General features: G+C 47.7%; 1 protein-coding gene across 3 annotated transcripts in view; it reads right to left on the reverse strand.

The window, feature by feature from the left end:
• Positions 1–12,519, reverse strand: part of SH3PXD2A (SH3 and PX domains 2A) — a 389,755-nt gene extending 377,236 nt beyond the window's left edge. For 2 of the 3 annotated variants that reach the window (XM_030569628.1, XM_030569627.1), the window contains exon 1: positions 11,841–12,518. In XM_030569628.1, coding sequence (XP_030425488.1) covers positions 11,841–11,912 — 72 coding nt within the window. In that variant the 5' untranslated portion in view covers positions 11,913–12,518. Of the gene's footprint in view, positions 1–11,840 lie in introns of all 3 variants that reach the window. The other variant, XM_030569629.1, reaches the window with a different exon arrangement.
• Positions 12,520–14,047: the final 1,528 nt, after the last annotated feature.

Below are 14,047 nucleotides of genomic sequence, written 5' to 3' on the forward strand. Positions count from 1 at the left end.
CCATCTCTCTCTTTTATTTAAGAAGAAAATTTCTAATAGCAACAATTTATTAGCACACAAAGTTTTCAAACCCAGGTGCCTAGAATTAGACACCTGAATAAGAGTGGCCTGAGTTTAGAAGTGCTGAGCATCCACAAATTCCACTAACATCAACGGGAGCAGCAGCTCTCAGAATCAGAGCACTTTTGCCTAGGGATTCGGGACCCTATCTTTAGGCACTGACAACATTGGCCATGGTTTCTAGAACCTCTTCAAAGTTTTCCCATGAGGCTGCACTGGGCTTTTGACCAGCACTTTGCGTAAGACACAGACCATACTGAGAAGAAAAAGCCTGGGAATTCAGATAATGGCCTACAATGAATGGGCATTCACTGACTCCAGTGCCGCTAACTTGGCTTCAAAGCCTGGCTTCTGCTAAAACCATGACGTGCTACTAAGTTTACTAGCAGGGAAATCCAAAGGGTTGGAAATGGGCCTGTGAAAAAACTGACTTAACAGCTTTCTGACAGGCCAACAAATTAAAGACTATTGTCACTGGGGCAGGGCCAGGCTCTCCTGGAGACCATCCAGGAGTTTGAGGTCACTGAGAGACTCATGAGTACGTCAGCTAGAGTACATTGCCATGTCATCTTGGTCACCCTGCAGGACCTTTCCTTTAACCCTTTGCTACCCAGTTGTGCTTTTAAGACAGTGTCTTTTCCTTTTAGTAAAAGGAATCTGGCACAATTCTGCTGCAGTTTCCTATTTACTTAGAAATAAACCTGCAGTGAAGGGAAACTGGACAGGCCAGGACCTTCGGGATGGATTACAGAGTTTTTCCATCTTTGGGTTACCTGTTCTAAGCTAGCTTCCTGTCAACAGTGATGTGGACAAATTGGAGAGCATCCAGGGGAGGGCAACAAAAATTATCAAGGGACTGGGTCACATGACTTCCAAGGAGAGGCTGAGGGAACTGGGCTTATTTAGTCTGCAGAAGAGAAGAGTGAGGGGGAATTCAATAGCTGCTTTCATCTATCTGAAAGGAAGTTCCAAAAAGGATGGAGCCAGGCTGTTCTCAGTGGTAGCAGATGTCAGAACAAGAAGCAATGGTCTCAAGTTGCAGTGAGGGACGTCTAGGTTGGATATTAGGAAACACTATTTCACTAGGAGGGTGGTGAAGCACTGCAATGGGTCACCTAGGGAGGTGATGGAATCTCCATCCTTAGAGGTTTTTAAGGCCCATCTTGACAAAGCCCTGGCTGGGATGATTTAGTTGGTGTTGGTCCTGCTTTGAGCAGGGGGTTGGACTAGATGACCTCCTGAGGTCTCTTCCAACCCTGATATTCTATGATTCTATGACTGGAGCAGGTGAGCCCCATCCAGCTAATTAAAGAGAGCTGGGCTACACCTGGGCCTGCAAAGGGTTACTAGTAGGCAGCTAAAAAGAAAGGACTGAGGAAGGCTGAGCCTGGTCAGCAGAGGCCACACTGGAGTGGAGCTAACTCCTCTGGCGAGTCCCTGGAGCCAGGAGCTGAAGGGTGTAACCCTACAGCTCTAAGAGGGGAGCAGAGCTGGAGGAGATAGGAAAGTTGCCAGGAGCTGGAGAGCCAGAGACCCCTGGGAGGGTAGTCCTGAAGTCTGGTGCCCGGTATTGACTTAAGACTGTGTTCTGGTTGTTTCTTAACAATGGTTAAGAAAGAATAAACCTCCTTGACTGGGATTGGCCATGGCAGCACATGTTAGGACACGGGCTGCAGTGTCTCTTCCCATCCCCCAGTGACACAGGTGCTAAGGCTTTATACATGACAGAACAGAGTGCCCAGGTGAATTGATATTAGGACCAGGAATTCCTATGTTTCTAATCCCAGCGCCACCTACTGCGAAACCACAGGATAATTGCTCAATAACGCCTTGTGCCTCAGTTTACTCATTTGTAAAATGAGGTTGACCCCAACCTACTTATCCAAGAGAGCTGGGGGGTTCATCGAGGTGTCTGGCACTTTGAATATGAGAAGGGATATATGGGTATTATTATTATTAATAATGTCAAACACCTGAGTTAGTACTGAACATGTTTTCAGTTGCTTTTTAACCCTCCCTACCTCAGCCATCACTACATTTTTTAAAACAACATGCTATATTAGAAATGAGGCTGGGCCTCTCTTGGTCTATTCTGTTCACAGGTCCACACACACTCACAGAAGGTTTCCTTCCACAGCTTCTGGGTTTCCTCTTTCCTGCTCTCAGGAGCTAGTTCAAGAGTTCATTTTAATCCTTTCAGGGAAAGGTTGAACTCTGCTCCCTTGGTATCCTGCTGTTAATTGGTTTATCTTGTTAGACTTACCTCACACTTGGTAAAGCACCCCCATCCTTTCATTTATTTATACCTGCTCCTGTATTTTTCACTTCATGCATCTGATGAAGTGGGTTCTAGCCCACAAAAGCTTATTCCCAAATACATCTGTTAGTCTCTAAGGTGCCACAAGGACTCCTCGTTATTTTTGCTAAGTAAAGGGGAAGTGAAGAGGAAGAATATCACTTAACCTGCTCTGCTCCTCCTGTGGCTTCGCTCCAGGAAAATTCTTAGCAAGTTCTTGTTTGTTTATCAGTTCCAAGAGATTTTAATGCTGAGGAAAGTTGCTAGACTGATAGCCCTGGGCGACTACAGGACCCCACTTATCACAGCACTGCCAGTGACTGTGCACGCTTTCCTATCTCAACCTAGTGCTGGAAAGCCTGACGGACCACCTCTTGCAGGAAGAGAGTCCAACATGAAAGCATCTGCTCCTGTAGCAATTGGACTGAGACCCTCAGCTTGTTTCATTTGAGGCCAGACAGCTGTCAGATGGCAGACAGAACTTGTCACCAATCTGGGCAAAATCTGGTGAGTATACATAAATCCCCTTCATTCTCCCCTCCCCCATTCTCCAGCTACCAGACCTGGGGGAGAGCTCAAGACCTCTGCCTTGCAGCAGGGTGGTGGGGCAGCAGCTTCTGCCTAGCTGGGGTCTTGGGGCTTCAGCAGGAGCAGGGCTGAAGCCCCAAGCCCCGTGAGGCATCACCTGCAGGGCTGAAACCTCGAGCTCTGGCACGTGTGCTCCAGCTCTCGCTGAAGATTGTTGTATGCAGCTTGGAGGGTCAGTAAGCTTGGCCACCTCTGCTCTGGTATTGTTAAATAGTTTCCATGCAGTTTGCAGGCATTTCACTGCTGTGACTGTTCTTTTTCATTTACCTAGCTTCCTCATTTATGTTTAGTTCCCTTTTTGGAAGCAAAATGCTACTGTGGTGGTGAGTTTTGTTTGGGTTACTTTTTTTGTTTGTTTTTGGTATCCATCCCCCCCCCGAAATTATATCACATTTAATTATATTATGGTTGCTATTACTGAGCAGTTCAGCTATATTCACCTCTTGGACCAGATCCTGTATGGCACTTGGGACTAAATCCAAAAAGTTGCTTCCCCCCCTTGAGGGTTCCAGGACTAGCTGCTCCAAGAAACAAGTCCCTGACTATCACTTACAAAACTCATTTCTCCGGTGATGAGCAGAAAAGACAAGTCTATAACAGCTATTAGTAAATTAGTCCATGTCCTGTGCGAGCGTAGACACCGCGTTACCTATGCTGACAACAACAGTCCTCACGCAAATATTCCACAACACCCAACGCTGACCGCTCTGGTCACAATTGTGAACTCCACTGCCCAGGGGTCACAGATGCACTCAGTCTTCCTCAACCCTTTAAAGCTCCTTGAAAGTTTGAAATTGGCATATACACTAACCTGTGTGTGTTTAATGAGGGAGGCTATTAAGTAGTCGAGACTTTGTTTAAAAAAATTTTATAAAAGCCAGTATTAGGTTACTGTGCAGGACTCTGTGTGCTTCATGAACTATTTCTACTGCATGCCCAAGGCAAAAAGGTATCAGTTTCATTTACAACATGGTATCACTTGACTATACTATACAAAGTGCCTTCCAGCATCCCTACTCTTCCCTGTCATCTCTGAGAACTGCTCCTTATTGTGCTAGCAGGCATTGACTCAGGGGAAGTGACATAAAAAAGGCAGATAAAAAAAATGTACAGTAGAAAGTGTCCAGCTGTTTCCTCCCAAATGACTACATGAGAGAGCTGGTATGTCACTTCCTGATGCAGGTAGAGTCCCATTGAATCCTTCTTCCTGTTTAATTCTTATGAAATGGGAAGTGACTTTTAGGAAGCCAATGACATACTCCAAGGGCTCGTAATTTTTCTAGTTGTGTATTTTAATCCATTACCAGATACTTTAACCAGTAGCCAGACTGTCTTCCAATGTAAGGGCCAGAGACAGCAGATTTGAGTTCTATTACCAGCTACTCCACTGAGTCACTGAGCTTGAGGAGTTAGCCTTTTTCTCTTCAATTGCCCCGTCTGTAAGAGAAGCACAGTACAGACCTAGCTCCCAGCAGGGATGCTGACACAGTGATTAAGGCTCTCATCCTGCAAGCTGCTTCACACACGGACCCTTACACAGTTCCTTTGAAGTCAGGGAGGTTTGGTACAGGTGCAGGAGCTCGCTTGCGGAGGGCAGCTTACAGGACTCAAATGTTTGTACAGCACCGTTGAGTGTAGGTAACATTTTCAGAAGTGCCTGTGTGCCTTAGCAGCCTAAAGCCTTTTCTACATGTATAAGATGCACCCATTTAACTTAAAATTTTAAGCAACTAACTGGAGGGGCCATGAGTCTCCCACTTTTGAAAGAGGATGGGCCTGGCCCATCCACTTTTCACCATGGGCCCCACCACCTTCCCCTCCTCTTTCCTCCTGCCCCCCCGCAGGCCTCGTCCCCCCAGCCAGCAGCTGGAGCATGGGCAGCCGTGAGATCCCCACCACCCAAGAGCATCCCTCCACTCTTACCATGGACAGGCTGTAACTCTTCAGCCCCGCTGCCAGGTCGGAAGGTGGTTTGAGGTAAGAACCACCCAGGCAGCTGTGGAGAGCTGCAGACCCTCCACCTGCCTTTGGCAGGGTTCGGGGTGGGGACTGCTTTTGGGCCCCCCAGCAACCCCAGAAGGTGAGGTGAGCAGGGCCAGGGAGGCTGGGTGCCTCCCAGCTTTGCCAGGGCCAGGGGAGGGAGGGGGGAGGAGAGGAAGGGCAGAGGCAGGGAAATGGTTTTGGAAAGGCTCCACCACCCCTGCCTCCAGCAGCTGTCCCACAATGCCCAACACTGACCGCTCTGGTCACAATTGTGAACTCCACTGTCTGGGGGTCACTGGGAGCAGAAGCCTCCCCTCCCCTCACCCTTTAAAGACCTTTCATGAATTTTTGAAATGACTTTTCCCAATTGCCCAGTTTTTGCGAACACACCTAGTAAATTTCCATGTTTGTGTGCAACTGCCCAGTTGATCATGCCAGCTAACACTCCAGGCGCTCTCCAGCCTGGAGGAGACAGGACATATTGGCTCTCTGGGGAGTGCGAGGAGAAGAGGCTGTGCAGGCACAGCTACAGACCAGCTCTAGAAATGAGGATATCTACAAGCAGATTGCACAGGGGGTATGCAGGAGAAGGGGTAGGAGAAGGATGAGCAGCAATGCCACAGGCAGACCAGAAGCCCAGGGAGGCAGAGAGCCAATCCAGTGCCAAGCCACAGACCTGCCACTTTTACAAAGAGTTGTACGCCATATTTGATGGAGACTCCACTACCCTGCGGACCACTGTGGATACCTCCGAGGACCCCGGCCATAAACAGCAAGGAGGAGGGACTTGCAGCTGGGGGATCAAGCTATGCTGAGCGCCATGGCCAGTTTGAGACTCCATGGCAGTCCAGTCAGTCCCGGCAGTCAAGCACAGGCAAGTCCAGTGCAGAAAAAGGAGCCTCAGTTAAGTGTGTAAATGTATTTCCCATTACAATGATGTACCAATGGCGCACACTCAGCCATAGTTGTACTGAGCTCTTAACAGCCCTTGTGTTTGGCTGCTCCAACTCAGCAGACAGCCACTCCACCTCCATCCTGGAGGAAGCTTCCCCCCGCCCTTTGCCTTACAGATAATATGCAGGAAATAACACGCAGCTATAACCATTCAATTATGTTCCTCACAGAGATCCAGTCTGGTGAGTAAACAACACCAGCGTCCTTTCAACCTACCAAAAGCACATTCAACTGACATTCCGCACCAGCTGGGCCCGTAGTTGAATCTTTCCTTGGTGCTGTTGAGGAGGCTGACGTACAGCTTCATAACCATGGGAGCAAGGGTCAGGCTGGATTCCCCAGGATCACTACTGGCATTTCAACATTGCCAATGATAAGCCACTGGTCAGGAAATAGTCTCCCTGCTTGCAGCTTTCTGACCAGTCCTGAATTCTTGAAGATATAAGCATCATGCACTTTCCCTGACCAGCCAACATTGATGTTTGTGACATGTCCCCAGTGACCCACGAATGCTTGCCTAACCTCGCAAAAGCAGTTCTTCCTGTTGATATACTCTGGGTCAAGGTGGGTTGATGCCAAAATAGGGACGTTCAAACCATCTATCACTCCAACTCAGTTTGGGAACCCCACTGTTGTAGATCCACCCACTACACCTTTCACATTCCCAAGAGCCCCAGTCCTTCATAGAAGGAGAAAATTAATAGCCCTGCACATTTGCATGACAGTGGCCCCAGAGCAGATTTTCCAACTCCAGAATGGTTTCCCATTGACTGCTAGCAATCCAGCAATACAAGTTTCTATTGTGCGATCACCTCTAGCTTCTCCACTAACATGGCATCTCTCATTCTTGTATCCCTGCACTGGAGGGCTGGGACAAGCTTGATGCACAGATCCAGGAACATGGCCTTTCACATTCAAAAGTTCTGAAGCCACTTCTCGTCGTCCCATACCTGAATTAAGATATGATCCCACCAGATAGTGCCTATTTCTGAGATCCAAAAGCAATGCTCCACCATCTGCTCTGTGAATGTCACCAACCACCTTGAACTGGTTTTTGCTACAGCCCACAGCAATCTATCCTCCATGAAACTGATGTTTCCCGCTGATGTGGTTCTTCTTACAGCTGTGCAAATACTGGAGGATCGTGGATCCTGTGCTTGCAATGCTCATGACAATAGTATAGAGCTGTGCAGGTTCCAACCTCTGTCAGAGTTGGCTGGCAGGGCGGAGGGCCACAAGGGATTTATTTTTTTAAATGTGTGAAAGTTATGGGATATGGCTGACACTATGGGATGGAGAAAATTGCATGCTGGGAACTTGACTCCTTGTTCCCAGTTGCCCAGGGTGACTTATTTCTGCCCCACCAGGCACTGTCAAAACTTTCCAAAAGACAGTGCACTGGATGGTGGTGAGTAGAGAACTAGGATACTTACCCATGATAAGCACCGTGCATCAATGCAAGCTCTCCCAGCGAGTATATATAGCACCAACGCCAGTAATCAACTAGGCATGTGTATGAGTGATATACTAACTGTGGCAGCTCTATGCCAATGTAACTTGCATCAGCCAAAATTTGAAGTGTAGACATGGCCTCAGATCACCCACACCAGCTTAACTAAATGGAGTTGAAATCACACCTTCATTAAACCAGTGCAACTTTCTTGTTTAGACAAGATCTACGTCCCTTCGAAAGCAGGCAGGATTCAGGCTCCTAAATCACTTTTGAAAATGCTACCCCATGTCTAAAGACATTGCTAACAATTAATTCAGTTAAAAGCAGGAATGCTTCTTTACATATAAAGGTATATTCCTGTCTGAGAAGCAGCTCTGAATCACTGGCCTTGTGGGGTTTCATGTTTGTTAGCATCCCCCTAACTCCAGAGCAGATTTGTCTATTTTAGAAAGGGGGGAAAAAAAAAAAATAATAAGCATCCGCTTGCAATGTCCAGCCCTGCAAACTCAACCTGGGGTCTGAAAGTCAGGGGAAGCCCTTTTTAACCCATGAATAACCAACCACGCATTGCCATACCTGCGCAGCCCCCAGAAGACAGAGGGCAAAATTCAATCCTGCAGCTGGAATTTAGTTACCTACCCCGTTGATGCATAAGCCAGAATGGAATCCAGCTCCCACTCCTATGTTAGCTCTATAGGGCTAACAGGAATAGCCAGGATCTTTGTCACTAAAGCAAGTAGACAGGACTTGGAATATACAAGGAGAGCAGATGTGGCAAGTAAGCTGGTGAAATTTTAATTAGTCAGTTCTTCAGAAATGCCCACATTTTACAATAATTAGTTTGACCTGCGCAAACTTGTTTGTGACACTAAGCCAGCTCCTACCTTCCCCTTCACAAAAGAGGCAATTCAAGATTTGAACATCTGAATAGAAACACTTATTGCCTTACTACAGTCAGAGATTATTAATCACATGCATTGGTTGACAATCATGTTCAAACAGCTCGGGTGAAGTGGTTACAGCTTCTATTTACAGGAATTCATGCAAGATCTATAGTGTGAATCATATGGAGATCACATTAGGAAATAATTACTCTGGCAAGGAATTATAGATAATGTGATTCAGATGGCTGGAATCAGTGGCACTTTCAACTGCTTCAATTGCAGAAAAGGTCTAACCAATTCTGTCTGATGTCACAGGCATTCTACCTTTGCTGTATTGTACCCAAGCACCGCTGTCACAGGAAACCAAGAGATGCTGTAAGCAAAAATTTGTACCAATGTGTGTGTCCATTACCTTGGGATCTCAGCATAAGCACTCAAGAGAGTACGGTGATGACAGTAGGAGAATACATATCACCACCATACATCTGGTCAGCTGTGGAGGAGAAGGCAGCTGACATAATGGTGAGGCCATGAATTTGAGAATATGGGAAAGAATAGGGATGTGAAATACTTGCACTTATCGAAGCCTTGTCTATCCTACAAAGGGTTTGCCAATAGAGCTGTACCAGAATAGTTATTCTGGCAGTGGAGACATGGTATACCCCAACAGATGGAGTTTTTCTTTCAGCAATGTAACACCACCTCCACAATGACATTAGCTATGCCAACAGAAGCACTCTTCTGTCGGCATAGCTGAATCTATGCTGGGGGTTTTGCCAGCATAGCTATGTCAGCTAGGGGGATGTGATTTCCCCCTCACTCACACTTCTGACCACCACAGCTATGCCAACAAAACTCTGGTGTAGACCTGGCCTGATATTGGATGCGAATTTGGAAATGGATGGAGAAGATAACTTCCTCTCATCTCCTGTAACAGCAACTGATTCCAAATCTAAGCATGCCAAATAGGCAGAAAGGCTTGTATGGTCCCCAAAAGATACCGGGCAGTTAGGTAAGGATGCATGAGAGCAAGTTCTGTCCTTAAGGCAACCTACAGGGAAGAGAAGCTATGCCCTTTTCTTGCTGTTTTATGGATATATACAGCAAGACTGGCTGGTTTTGTTTTTTTAATATAACAAAAGACACATTAGAAATTCTGATCTTGTCTTCCCTGGATGGCTCTACGGTGACTGGAGAAATAGGGAAATTGCCCTGGAAGTGTCAAGAGGAGAAGAGATTTTAGACAGTTTTATAAAACGTAAGGTCAACTCTAGCTGTGGAAACAGATTCAAAACCAGAAGATTGGCAGGGAGGTGAACAAAGAACAGGTTTTGTTTCAAACTGTAAATGATGCTCTAGTTTTCAGATCTTTCACATATATCCTGTTATAAAGAATAAAAATAAACCCTTGTAGGTAATTTTTTAGGGACCAAGAAGTTATGATTTTATTTATCCAGCACCTTTTGTAAGTTTATATAGTGTTTTATTTACAGTTACTAAAAACTTCTACATTGAGATCACAACACAGCAATACATGTCAGCCACCTCTGGGGAGACACACAGCAGCCATATAACAGTCAGTCACAACAACATTACACAGGAATTGAAGAACAACTCTTTATCCAACATGAAGCCATGGAGGAATAAGTAGACAGAGTGCAATTGCTCAAGTGGAAATCTGACAGGACATCAGGGTTAACACCTCCTTTCTTAGAAGCATGCATAGGACCTATAACTACTTAGGCTGGGAGCTTTACCAAGAGTACAGCTCCAAGGCGATGTGGCTGCAGGCTAACTGCTCAGAACGCTTAAACACCGAAGTAAACTATGCCTGGGGCTTTGCCCTGGTTTTTGAGCTGGACCCACAGGTCTACAACTACACTGCATGCTAAGAAGTGTGATCACGGATTAATCTCCTATAACATAAAATCAACTCTTCCAGGAAAGTCTGCTAAATGAGTGCTGGTTTTGAGAAGAACATGCCAAAAGGGTTATGTAACTAAAACCCAGACAAAACTAGAGAATTCAAAAGCCCTGTCTAATTGATGTGTATGTTTCAACCACAGGGCACAGAGGCACCAAGGGAGCCTATTCTATTGCATGCCATCAGCACCTTCAGGTAACACCTCCACACAACAGGGACAAACATACTGTAGTATTGGTATCTTGGGAGGGTTTGCAGCAATCCCTATCTGATGTTTCTCCATTTAGCAGTGAGGTGTGAAGACAGAAGGTGAAGCAGACATGAAAAGGAAACAAGTGTTGAGTCTGCCTTGATAACTTGGCAAATACACGTTTCAAAACACAAAGTCTTAAAATTTACAAGACCAAGGAGCAAAATGCTCACTTGATGCCTCAGCACCTCCTCCTTGGCTAACTCCAGAAATCTACAGCAGCCGTGTCCTGCTCTGCTTCCCACTGGGCCAGAGCAAGCACTGCACAATTTAATGAATTGGATCAGGGTTTAATAGGCGAGTTAAGGGACCCCTTGCATGCTGAACTGGAACTTTGCTGAGCAAGTAGTGCAAGTCAACCTTAACAAATAAAAGGAAACAAAGAAACAAGAGAACAAAGCAACATCAACACAATCTATTTGGGGTGATGAAAAACTAGTGGGGGGGAAATTACAGTGAAATCTCTGTGACAGTCCACACTTATTAAGCTGCTCCTGTACTAAGAGGACTCCTACTCCTCCATATATAGTGTATGAACTTATCAAGGACAGTTCTCCTCCACCTCCTTTCATAGAAGGTCACCTCCATTAAACAGTCTCTTTCTATCTTACTTACTTATATGGCCACCCATTATCATAGTAGCTAAGCATCTTACAATCTTGTGTGTATTTAGCCTCATAACCACCACCACCACCACCACCCCCCCCGAGGTAGATCAGTGCTATCATCCCCATTGTGTAGATGGGGAACTGGTACACAGAGAGGTTAAGTGACTTGCTTAAGGTCACACAGGAAATCTGAGGCAAAGCAGGGAAACTGACCCTGGATTTCCCAGGTTAGCACTCCGCCCACTGGAACAGCATCTGTCCTAAGCAAGCACTAGAGATTAAGTGGTTTCACGGTACTCCAGCAATATATAAGAAAACTATCAACTACAAAATTGGGAGAACTATTTTGGAATATATTCAACTGCACAGACTTTAAAGGGGCTCCTCTAAAAGACACCGTGTCTTGCATATACTAAAAATGCAAATGTTTATACTTCTATGATCTAGGGAGCAGATGGAAACATATTTCTCCCCACTGGAGTTCAGCTCAAGATGTAGTTAGGGTGAGCGACTTGCAGGGTCCTCTTGTTAGAACTGTAAATCTAACAGATTGCAAATCTTTCATTTTGTATATTAGCAAATTCCACTGCAGTGAGGTTTTGGGGCGAGCGGGTGGTTGCTTTTGGCATGGAAAAATGGTTTGTAGAGATTTACTGGGGCACGTACAGAAAACAATCCAGCGATATCACTTTACCTGTATACTCTTGAAAACACCGTAAATATCTGTTGAATGATGGGGCAATAAATGACTCAACACATTTGCTCTTATAATAGGATTTGCCCCTGCTACAGCATGCAACATGAATCAGAGGGTAAGCATGTCAACTTGTCTGTACTCACATAGTGCTTAGAAGGGTTTCGCCTTTTCTCCACATCCACCACATTTGCGTCCAGCACGCTGTAGGATAGCATCTTCACACACAAAAACCAGGAAAAGCAAACTGGGCCCAGCTGTATCCTTGTATTATTATTATTATTCTTTCAAATCAGCTCCTCGCCGTCCAGAGGATTTCCTAGGAAGCTGGGAACCTGTGCCCTGCAGAATAAGAATTTTTTAAGTGTCCTAAACAAAACAAAAAAAACGGGAGGAAGGGGGCGTGGATCAACTTCCAAAAATCTTTTCCTCCCCTAGATTTCGCCCCCTCTTGGTAGGTTTATTTCCAAAACTTATCCCTTTTTGGGTGGAAATCGCTAATAGTTAGGAGGGAGATGACAACGAACACTGTCCAGATTTTAGCCTCCGCGAAAAAAACGGGGTGGGAAGCAGAGTGTTTTCAGTTGCTTCCAAGAGCTGGAATAGATGTCCCCTGGGGAGTGGGAGGTAACACACAGAGTCAGTGTCCAGGTTGCTGTCCTCCACGCGGGGCAAGTGTGACGGGTGTTCTCCAGCTGGCTCGGCCTCCAGGGTTTATTGGGGGCACCGGGGGGGCTCCGCAGCCCCCGGGGAGTTAGCTCCCTTTTGCAGGCTGTCCCCTTGTGTCTGCCTCTCCCCTTGCCTGCCCTGCAGCGGCCGCTCCTTTGTATCTCCTGCGCCTCCGCTCCGTGCAGGCTGCCCCCCGGCCCCCCAGCAGCAGCTGCAGCCCCCGGTGGAAGGAAGCGCGGCGCGAGCGGGCCAGGGACGGAGCTGCTCCCCGGGGCGCAGCGGCAGGCAGGCGTGCGCGGCTCCCTTCCCCACCGCGCTCCCTCCGGCGGCTCCGCTCCGGGGCTCGCTCGCTCCCTGCAGGGCCGCTGCCACCGAGCGCTGGGCTCTGACTGCGGCCGGAGAGCGGGCCGGGCAGGGAGAGGGGCCGGCAGGGGAGGGGCTGGGCAGGAGGGGAGGGGCTGGCCGCTGCCAGGCGGCAGGGGAGGGGTCAGCTTCCCAGGCACAGATATGGGGGTGGGGTCTGGGGGGGTCTCCCAGCCCGAGCTCCAGCCGGCCAGGGTATAGGATCCTCAGGGACAGCAGGCACAGGGGTCTCCCCCCACCCAGCGCTCTAGACAAGCAGCAGTAGAGGCCCCCCCTGAGACAGCAGGAGGGCTGGGGTCTCTCCCCCCAGAATGGAAGGTGAGGGTCTCCCCCGCACACACAGGAACCAGGTGTTGGCCAAGACCCCCCATATGCATTTAAATTTATTATTATTATTATTATTATTATTTTTAAATCCTAGTCAAAGCATCAGGGAGAGGCTGGTGCAGCTGGGGATTGGCTGTGTTCTCCCTTGGAGCTGTAAGGGTGCTCAGATCCCAGGGGACAGGCACAATAGCTACAACCCATAAAGCTGCATAATACCCCTCTGCGGGATGCTAACCAAAGGGAGACGGAGCAAAGACTAGTACTTAGAGCAGTGGCCTGGAAAGCAGAACTGATGGTTTCTGTTCCCACTTCTGGCCACTGATCCACTGGGTGCCGTTGGGTATGTTGCTTCCCCTCTGAGAGCCTCAGTTTACAAAATACGTAAAATTGAAACAACATTTACCCTCCTCATAAGGCTGCCATGAAATCTCATTATAAGGGCACTGCCTTCTCTCCGTAGTTAATACTGCAGCCGGCTTTCCATTATGAGACTGGAGGGGGCAAAAACAGATCGTGTTGATTTAGCATTACAGTAGTGTAGGGGTCAGCAACCTCTGACACGCAGCTCACCAGGGTAAGCACCCTGGCGGGCTGGGCTAGTTTGCTTAGCTGCCGTGTCGGCAGGTTCGGCCAATCGCGGCTCCCACTGGCCGCAGTTCGCCGCTCCAGGCCAATGGGGGAGGCGGGAAGCTGCGGCCAGCACATCCCTTGGCCTGCACTGCTTCCCACAGCCAGGGGGAGCCCAATCAGCCAAACCTGTCAACCGGCAGGTAAACAAACCGGGCCGGCCTGCCAGGGTGCTTACCCTGGTGAGCTGCGTGCCAGAGGTTGCTGACCCCTGCAGTTGTGCATCAGGGCCACAACTGAGAAAGGACTCCCATTTTGCTAGGCACATAACAAACCCAGACTAAGGGAGCTTACAGTCTAAACAGACAAGGGAAGTAGTCTTACGGCCAGGTTTCAGGGGGTGGGGAATGGAGGCCCAAATGGATGA

This window comes from Gopherus evgoodei, chromosome 7, assembly GCF_007399415.2.
Source record: "Gopherus evgoodei ecotype Sinaloan lineage chromosome 7, rGopEvg1_v1.p, whole genome shotgun sequence".
Lineage (NCBI taxonomy): Eukaryota > Metazoa > Chordata > Testudines > Testudinidae > Gopherus > Gopherus evgoodei.